The sequence below is a fragment of the Schistocerca piceifrons genome, chromosome 6 (genome assembly GCF_021461385.2).
Source record: "Schistocerca piceifrons isolate TAMUIC-IGC-003096 chromosome 6, iqSchPice1.1, whole genome shotgun sequence".
Classification (NCBI taxonomy): Eukaryota; Metazoa; Arthropoda; class Insecta; order Orthoptera; family Acrididae; genus Schistocerca; species Schistocerca piceifrons.
This window is the reverse complement of record NC_060143.1, coordinates 512,666,718-512,676,595: the sequence shown is the minus strand read 5'-3', so window position 1 is coordinate 512,676,595 and position 9,878 is coordinate 512,666,718. Positions and strand designations below refer to the sequence as shown.

At 36.5% G+C, this 9,878-nt stretch overlaps 1 protein-coding gene across 1 annotated transcript in view; it reads right to left on the bottom strand.

The window, feature by feature from the left end:
* Window positions 1-6,020: 6,020 nt before the first annotated feature.
* LOC124802411 (post-GPI attachment to proteins factor 2-like) overlaps window positions 6,021-9,878 on the bottom strand; it is a 65,248-nt gene continuing 61,390 nt past the window's right edge. Inside the window, exon 4 of the mRNA XM_047263170.1 lies at window positions 6,021-8,264. Within this exon, the coding sequence (XP_047119126.1) occupies window positions 8,137-8,264 (128 nt within the window). The 3' untranslated portion in view covers window positions 6,021-8,136. The remainder of the gene's footprint in view (window positions 8,265-9,878) is intronic.

Below are 9,878 nucleotides of genomic sequence, written 5' to 3'. Positions count from 1 at the left end.
GATCTGCACTGTGTATTTCTGATCTAGCTGGCTTGCTATGATTGCAAATTTGGTTGTGTCTACTGTAATTCTGGTATAGGCAAAGCTTGCTTCCCCCTGTACAAACCATAATGCTGGGGTGTGCAGCCAAATGTGTGGCAAACACACTTTGAGTCATCAGACAAAAGGCACGGCCTCCGTTGGTGCACATGTCATGTTGAATGCAGGTCCTTCCTGTGATATAATGCAGCTAATTGTATTATGTCAGGGTCACCAGTGTCAGAGTGGACTTGTGGCTGCAGCTGTCTGAACAAATTGCAATGTGTATACTATTAGCGACCGATGGTGTGAAATAAACTCTTCTCATTAGAATCAGTGAACACTTCATTCAGTTGCACAGGGAGTTAGTCAATGGCGAATACTAGATTGAAGAATTTTACACGAAAGTAGCACAGGCAGAACAACAACTACATTCAATAGTCAAATGTAGCTCCATAACTAAATAACAATGCAAAACACACACACACACACACACACACACACACACACACACACACTTGATGATAGAAATGTCCTATCAACAGATCCCTTCTTCTACTCAAGTTGTGTCACAAACTTTTTGCCTTCCGAATCCCATTCACTACTTCCTCATTAACTACATGATCTACCTATCAAATCTCCAGCATTCTTCTGTAACACTGCATTTCGAAAGCGTCTATTCTCTTCTTGTCTGAACTAGGGTGACCAGATTCCCAAAATCAAAATACGGGACAGAAGTTAGAAACTGAAATGAGTCTACATTTTGTAGTTTCCTCCTGCACCCCCAAAGTTTGTGTTGCAGTTGTCACCACAGAATGCAACAATTTTAAACCTCAGATGGAATTTATTAAAAACTTTCATGATTAATTTTTTTTATATCATCAGCCATTTCACATGTCATATTGTGGAAGTCTGTCACCTTTACTTGATACCCCTACCTGGCACAATGCACTGGTACCAATTTTACACTTTTGTGATTAGAAGTGCCTACCATAACTGAAATGTATGGATATTTGGCATCTTTCTGGTCCTCACAAATTTGATGCAATGCATACGCTGTCAACATATTTACAATTATAAATTCTCACTTTGTTCTGAAGCAAATAAATTTCTTCTCAAAAAGCTTCCTGTTGATTGCACCAGTACAGTCCATTTATCTGAAGGAATGCCAATGTTTCATTGCATGGACAGCTAGTAAACCTTCCTCAGTTGCAGATTCATCATTTACAATGGCACAATTCTCACTTATTGCACAAAAATTTTCCAATAAAGTTTTGCTTGAAACAGCCGGGTTGTGTTTCTTCACTTTAATGTGTTGTGCAATGTCAGATTGATCTGCACGCTCAATTAAAAAGTTACTTTTACACAACAGACAAAATAATTTCTCACTTTGCTGCTATAATTTCAGAAATGGAAATTCAGGTTTTAATTTCTGCAGTAAAAGCACACTTTCTTTTTGACATTTCTCTGAAAAGTTTGCAATACATCACAGCAAGTGCCATAATCTGTGACTCTCAACTGACTGAAACCATACTTCTAAATGCAGCGACCTCAATAGGCAATGGACTACAAAGTGATAACCATACTTCTAAATGCAGCGACATATACAATAGGCAACGGACTAAAAAGCGATAAACTGCTCACCATGTGGAAGCATTAAGTAGTACTATCCAAAGAACTTAAAAAACCATGCCATGTTCAGTTTGGTTTAATCAAAGAGGATATTGTCTTGATTCTTTGGGTATGATCTCATTTGTCCTTCATTTGGTTATGCTACACATTACTTTAAAACATGCTGTTTCAAAATACATGGGACAGTTAATGAAAAATGGGACAATATACATCCTGTACACATTTTGTTGGGCTACGGACAACTCAAGCTAAATAAGGCATGATCCCATAAAAGAGGGGATGTCTGGTCACCGTGGTCTAAACTACTCATCATTCAAATTTCACTTCCATAAATGGTTACACTTCAGACAAACACATTCAGAAAAGACTTCCTAACACTTAAATCAGTATTCAATGTTAACAAATTTCTCCTTTTTCAGCAATGATTTTCTTGCCATTGCCAGTCTGCATCTTATATCCTCTTTGTTTCACACGTCATCAGTTAGTTTGCTGCCCAAACAGCAAAACTCGTCTACTACTTTTAGTGTCTCATTTCCTAATCTAGTTCCCTCAGAATCACCTGATTTAATTTGACTACAATCCATTATCCTTGTTTTGCTTTTGTTGGTGGTGTTGTTACAGCCTCCATTCTAGATGCTGTGCAGTCTGTTCAACTGTCTTCCAAGTCCTTTGCTGTCTCTGACAGAATTACATCATCGGCAAACCTCAAAAGTTTTTACTTCTTCTCCCTGAACTTTAATTACCATTCCAAATTTTCTTTGGTTTCCTTTACTGCTTGCTCAATCTACAGGTTAAATAACATCAGGGTTAGGCTACAATCCTGTCTCACTCTCTTTTCAACCACTGCTTTCCTTTCATTCCCCTTGACTATTATAACTGCCATCTGGTTTCTGTACAATTTGTAAATAGCCTTTCACACCCTGTATTTTACCGCCTGCTGCCTTCAGAACTTCAAAGACAGTATTCCAGACACAATGTCAAAAGATTTCTGTAAGTCTAGAAATGCTATAAACACATTTGCTTTTCCTTGACCTATCTTCTTAGAGAAGTTGTAGAGTCAGTACTGCCTCATGTGCTCCTACATTTCTCAGGAATCCAAACTGATCTTCCCTGAGGTTAGCTTCCACCAATTTTTCCATTCTTCTGTAAAGAATTCACATTAGTAGTTTGCAACCATTACTTATTAAATTGATAGCTCAGTAACATTCACACCTGTTGGTACTTGCTTTCTTTGGAATTGGAATTATTACATTATTCTTGAAGACTGAGGGTATTTCACCTGTCCGCAACATCTTGCAGGCCAGATGGAATCGTTTTGTCATGGCTGGCTCTCCCACAGCTATCATAAGTTCCAACTGAATGTTGTCTACTCGAGGGGCCTTGTCTCAACTTAGATCTTTCACTGCTCTCTCAAACTGTTCTCGCACTATCGTGTCTCCCCTCTCATCTTCACCTACATCCTCTTCCCTTTCTATAATATTATCTTCAAGTTTCTATCCTTTGCATAGTACTTCCTTCCATCTGAGCTCTCGATATTCACACAGCTGCTACTCTTTTCTCAAAAGGCCCCTCTAATTTTCCTGTAGGCAGTATCTGTCTTTCCCTTCATGAACTATGCTTCTAAATCTTTACATTTGTTCTCCAGCCTTCCTAGTTAGCCATTTTGCACCTCCTATCATTCACATTTTTTTATACGTTTGTACTACCTTTTGCCTGCTTTATTTGCTGCTTTTAATATTTTCTCCTTTCATCAATTAAGTTGATCCTCTGCTGTTGCCTTCACTATTTTGTTTCTCAGAGCTACCTGTTTGCCTTCCACTATATTGCTTTCCCTTCTCCTGTCAATCGTTGCCTAATGCTCCCTCTGAAACTCTCAACAATCTCTTGTTATTTAACTTACTCAGCCCCCTCCTCCTTAATTTACAACTTCTTTGCAATTTATCCAGTTTTAATCTACTATTCATAATCAATAAATTGTGGTCAGAGTCCTTATTTACCCCTGCAGATGTCTTACAATTTAAAACCTGCAATCTCTGTCTTACCATCACATAATCAATCTGAAACCTTCCTGCGTCTCCAGGTCTTTTAAGTACACTACCTTCGTTCACAATTCTTAAACCAAGTGTTAGTTATGATTAAGTGATGCTCTGGGCAAAATTCTACCAGGCAGCTTCAACTGTCATTCCTTTCCACCCAGCCATATGCACCTATTACGTTTCCTTTTCTTCATTTTCCTACAATCACAGCCCAGTCTGTCATCACAATGAAATTTTTATCTCCCTTAACTATTCGAATAATTTATTTTATCTCATCATACATTTCTTCAACCTCTTCATCATCTGTGGAGCTAGTTGGGATATAAACATTTACTACTGTGGTGGGTATGGGCTTAGTGTCTAACTTGGCTACAATAATGCATTCACTATGCTGTTCATAGTAGCTTAATACAACAGACCCATTTCTTTCTTATTATTAAATCTATTCCTGCATTATCTCTATTTTGTTTTGTATTTATAACCCCGTATTCACCTGAATATAAGTCCTGTTCCTCTTGCCACCGATCTTCACCAATTCCCACTATATCTAACTTCAACCTGTCCATTTTTTCCTTTTAAAATTTCATTTACTTTAGGTGCACTGCCCCAGAAGATACTTCCACAAGACAACAGGGAGTGAAAATATGCAAAGTAAGCCAAAATTCTTGTCTTTACATCAGCATAATTGGAGAGACTTCTAAGGGCATTACAAGCTGAAATGAGCTTCTTGAATAGCTTACCTATGCATTAACATCATTCTCACATGTTATCGAGCTGGACTCCAAGCTGGACCTGTGCTTCATTGTGTGATCATTAATCTTTACTTCTGGTGCTACAAGGTTGTTATTGTTTGCTTATTTGAAACTGTATAATATTAGTCTTTGTGAGATTTTAAGATTGAAACTGTTAGCTGTGAAGCTCTTTTTAGGCCTTTTCTGCTATCATTTGAGCTGTGTTTGCCAGAGCTGAAGTTGGACTCTCAATTAGCATGCTCGTGTCATTGGAAAACTTAACAGTTTTTTTAAATACCCTTTAAAGTCATTGGGAGATCATTTAGGTATGTTACTCAAGAACCTCAATAATGCAGGGAAAGACAGATTGTAATAGGGGTAATGCTGGATTATGTTTAATAATGAATGAGAAAATAGGATCGTGTGATGAGTACTTTCTTGTGTGTGTGTGTGTGTGTGTGTGTGTGTGTGTGTGTGTGTGTGTGTGTGGGCGGGGGGGGGGGGGAGGGTGGGGGGGTTGTACTCGTGCTTGTATCTCTCTTCACTGATGAAGGCTGTGACCAAAATCTTTATGCGAGTGTCTTTTAATTGTGCTTGTCTTCAACTTGATGTGTCTTCTTTATGTAAGTAGTAATCTGTCTTTTCCTACATTGTTAATTTATTTAAGTTAGAAACAAGACAGGGTCCAGTTCTGATCCTTACGGAATGCCATGTAATGATTCCACATTATGAGGTTTCCCCATGCATGAGATAAGGTCTGATGCTGAGACCCTTCTGCTTTCTGTTATGGAGTAAGAGGGATACCATTAATACCATAAGACTTTAGTGTGCTAACAAGGAGAGCACACAGCAATTGGATTTTTGTATTTCTTTACATTTATGGTATGTGAACTTAAGAACTCAAATATTAATCATCCAGAGCAGACCCATGCGACTCTTAAATTTTCTCAAAAAAATGGACTTCTAAGTTTTCCGGCCATGTTTAATACACTGCAATAAAATTCATACTTCCTGTCATGTGGAGGCCCTGGTGCATTCAGACTTTCAAATGAGGGTGCATGTTCCATGAGCATTTCTGTGAAGCAAAAAATAAGATGGAAAAAAATTAATTTGTAGATTTTTTTAAAATTTAAACAATTTTAATTCACAATTTTTTTGTGCGATACATAATTAGATAAAAGATGATTTGCATTTTTCATAAAATGACAGTTAAATATGTGCCAATTACCATGTATTTGATGAATTTTATATTTAAATGATGTACGTATTCAAACTGAATGAGAAACAGAAAAAACAAAAAAGGTAATATAAAAAAGGACTCGATCCAGCGATTGCCAGTCTCGAGTGATACCATTTTTTCCACTTTTATGTATTTTACACTTCATGGAACTACTCATAGAACTTCCACCTTCGTTTAAAAATTTGAATCCACTGAGAATTGATCCCTGGCTCCCAATAGGGCAGGCAAGCACTCTACTACAGAGCCAAGCTGCTTGGTAAAAAGTTGACCTTACTTTAACATATTAAACATGATCAGAAAACTTCAGTCAATTTTCTCAAAAAAAAAAAAAAAAAATAAAAAAAAAATTGAGAGTTCTATTGAACACCTATACATGAATGATATCTGAGCTTTGAACTTCACGTACCCTAAACACAGCGTGTATAATAATTAATGGCAAAAATACATACAGTTGAAAGTACATGATACTAGAAAAACAAAGTCAGTCAACATGGCCTCGGGCTCTAAAATGCATCCCTTAAGAGCTAAGAGCACTTTTTCAGCAGAAGAGATGTGTTTCACAGTAGTGAAGATGATTTCAACTGTGTGTGCTTACACCATTAACTATAATGATACACTCTGTATAAAAAAAAATTAAATTGCCATTTGGTCTACTGGGAAGTAGTGTTGTATGATCCATTCAAAGGCTTTGATAATGTCGCAGAATACCAACAGGAAAACTTCTCTTTTTAGTTATGCTAGCATTTCACTTGTGAAGTCCTGTATGTTGTGTCAACCCTATACTAAAACCAAACTGAGAAGCGGTCAGCAAGTTTTGCTCAGTTAGATGAGTCAGTATTCTGTCATTAAAAAATCTTGAATATTTTTTGAAAAGATCATAAGAAGCAAAATAGCTGTGTAAATAGGGCTAGTTTCTTCCTCTCCAGTTTTATAGATAGGTCTTACTACAACATATTTAAGTCATTCAAGAAATATGCTCCAAGTCATTGACTGATTGCAAAGATAGCCTAAGGGTAATCCTATCAATTCAGCACATCATCTTAATATTCTACCAGAAACATCATACTAGCCAGAGCATGTAACACTTTTTGATAACCTGATGATTTTTTGCCACTGTCATGTTAGCTATGCAACAGTATGTAGCGTACACAACAGATTTTACTTTTTTAGCAAACCACCTTGGCCTTACATATAATGACTCATACCACAACAGTATTTGTACTGTATTACCTAATAAAGCTTTTTGTTTTGTTTTGATAGATTATTATAGTGATAAAAGATTAACAGAAATAAAGATTTTCTTTATTCACAATTGCACATTGTGATATCAACAATAATTTGACAGAAATAAAGACTCTTTGTTCACATTTATACATTGTGAGATAATCTACATCTTAGTTCAAGTAAAATTTAAAAATATGTGTTGACATCAAAATTTTTTGTTGTTATGTGATGCAGTTGAAACATCAAAGCCTAAGAGACAATGGTGAAAACGTGATCAGAACATGAGATAAACTCTTAAACACACACCTAGTACTCTTGACCTATAAGGCAATATGACACCAGAAGGCTTTTATAAATAAATTATAGTATCAAAATTTGTAGCAGACAGTAAACTTCAAAATGTACTAACCCAAAACATATGTGTAATTCTTGCTCAGCTATTATGGATGTACTAGAAGATTTGACAATAATTTACAGTTCTGAGTTGAAGGTGAGACTAGCTTCTACAGGATAGACTGGGGTGTCAGCTACTTTTGCTAGTGGCAAATATTTTTCACAGTACCAAAAGGTATCCTTCAATATGAACATTTATCTTTAAGTACCACTGCAAGAGTTACAAAAGTTATTAATTAAAAATATAAAAATATTAGTGTATACATTCAATTACCACAACCATACACAATGGAATCTTCCACACTTTAAAAATATCACCATCACATTTGAGATCAATAAGTATTCAGTCACATTTGTCAAAAGCAGACACGTAATAGTCAGCAGTCACACCTCGGCTTTGGCTTTATGAGCACATGCTCTTTAGGTACAAATTTCATTCAGAATTGTATTGTTGTAGTGATAAATACTTTCTTTCATATACGGGAGGTTACACTCTAGTTCCCAATACAGTGTGGTCAACTATCATGTAAACATACTGTTGATATGCAGGAAGATAATCTCTTGAATGGATGCCTCTCTCAGATGAAAAATGGCAACACTGGTCATTTGGCAAAGCATCCCTCATCATACTGACTGGAGGAAATGTTGCAGGGCTTGCTGGTACTGGAATCTGTTCTAATGGCAAATCAACAGATAACTGTATGCTGCCCAGTTCATCATCAATATAGAGTGGAGCTTGATGTGACAATTCATGTGGGAAGGCTATTGAACAGGGAACACTTGTGGTATCTACCAAGTTGCCAGTTGCCGGGGTGGACTGCTCTACTTGTTATTGTGTGTGCTCGGCTGGCATCTCATACTGTCAGCTGTGACCGAAGCCAAGTGGTCCCACTTCCAGTGAGCGGTCATGGAAGTCCCAAAATGCAGTCATGTGAAATGCCATGTTGGTGAGTACAACTATGTACTCAAAGAAAGCAAAGATGGAGTACACTGCAATCAAAAATACATCATTAGTGTTGTCACCATATAAAATGGTTTCACTTACTTTTTATTGATCATATAATATGACACTCAAAAGTTAAATCTATCAGGAAGAGATGACGAATTCTAAAACGCTAAATAGAGAACTAAACAGTAAAATCAGACAATAGAAACTCCAAATTGGAATATTAACAATGTAGGAAAAGACAGATTTCTATTTACCATAAAGATGATATGTTAAGTTGGAGACAGGCAAGCTTATATGACACATTGTAGCTGTGTTGGGAAAATACCAGAGCTCCAAGTGCTAACAGAAAGTACTGATGTTCAAATCGTTATAGCCACTGACAGCTGGCTAAAGCCCAAGATAAGTTCCGATGAAATTTTTGCAAGGAACCTAAGTGTTTCAAAAGTATAGACTAACACAGTTGATGCTGGTGTGTTTTTTGCTTTTAGAAGTAGTTTATCTTGTAGCGAAATTGAAGTAGATAGTTCCTGAGAGTTCGTATGGGTAGAGGTCATTCTTGGCAACCAGAATAAAATAATAATTGGATCCTTTTACCGAGCTTTGATCTCAGATAATACAACAGCTGCAATGTTCAAAGAAAACTTGAGTCTAATTTCAAACATGTACCAAACTCATACAATTATAGTTGGTGGTGACTTTAATTTACCCTCGATATTTTGGCGAAAGTACATGTTCAGATTTGGAGGTACGCATAAAACATCATCCGAAACTATGCTAAATGCATTCTGAAAATTATTTTGAGCTGATAGTAAATGGTTGTGAAAACTCATTTGACCTCTTAGCAATAAATAATTCTGAGCTAATAACAAGCAGAGGCTGAATATTGTAACCCCCAAATCCTCCAAAGATAGACAAAAAATACATCTATTCAAAAAAGCAGATAAAAATTCACTTGATGCCTTCCTGAGAGACAATCTCCACTACTTTCAAATTAATAAATTAATAATATATGTAAAACCAGATGTGGCTTGAATTCAAAGAAATAGTTTTGACAGCAGTTGAGAGACTTATACCAAATGAATTAAATGATGGACCTGATCCCCCTTGGCACACAAAAAGGGGTCAGAACACTGTTGCAGAAACAATGAAAAAAGGCATGTCAAATTTAAATGAACACAATGTCTCCAAGATTGGCGATCTTTTACCAGATGCTCAAAATGTAGCTTGGAGTTCAATGTGAGGTGATTACAACAGTTTCCACAATGAAACTTTGTCTTGAAACCTGGCACAAAATCCAAAGCGATTCTGGTTGTATGTAAAGTATACCAGGGGCAAGACACAATCAATGCCTTCTCTGCACGATAGCAATGGAAATACTATCAATGACAGTTCCGCCAAAGCAGAGTTAAAAAACAAATCCTTCCAAAATTCCTTCACCAAAGAAGACAAGATAAATATTCCAGAATTCAAATCAAGAACTGCTGCCAACATGAGTAACTTTGAAGTAGATATTCTCAGCAACTTAAATGATTTACTAAAAGCAAATCTTCTGGCCCAGACTTTATACCAATTATGTTCATTTCAGAGTATGCTAATGCAACAGCTCCATCTTTAACAATCACTCGACGAAAGATCGAAGTCTTCCAAAAGACTGG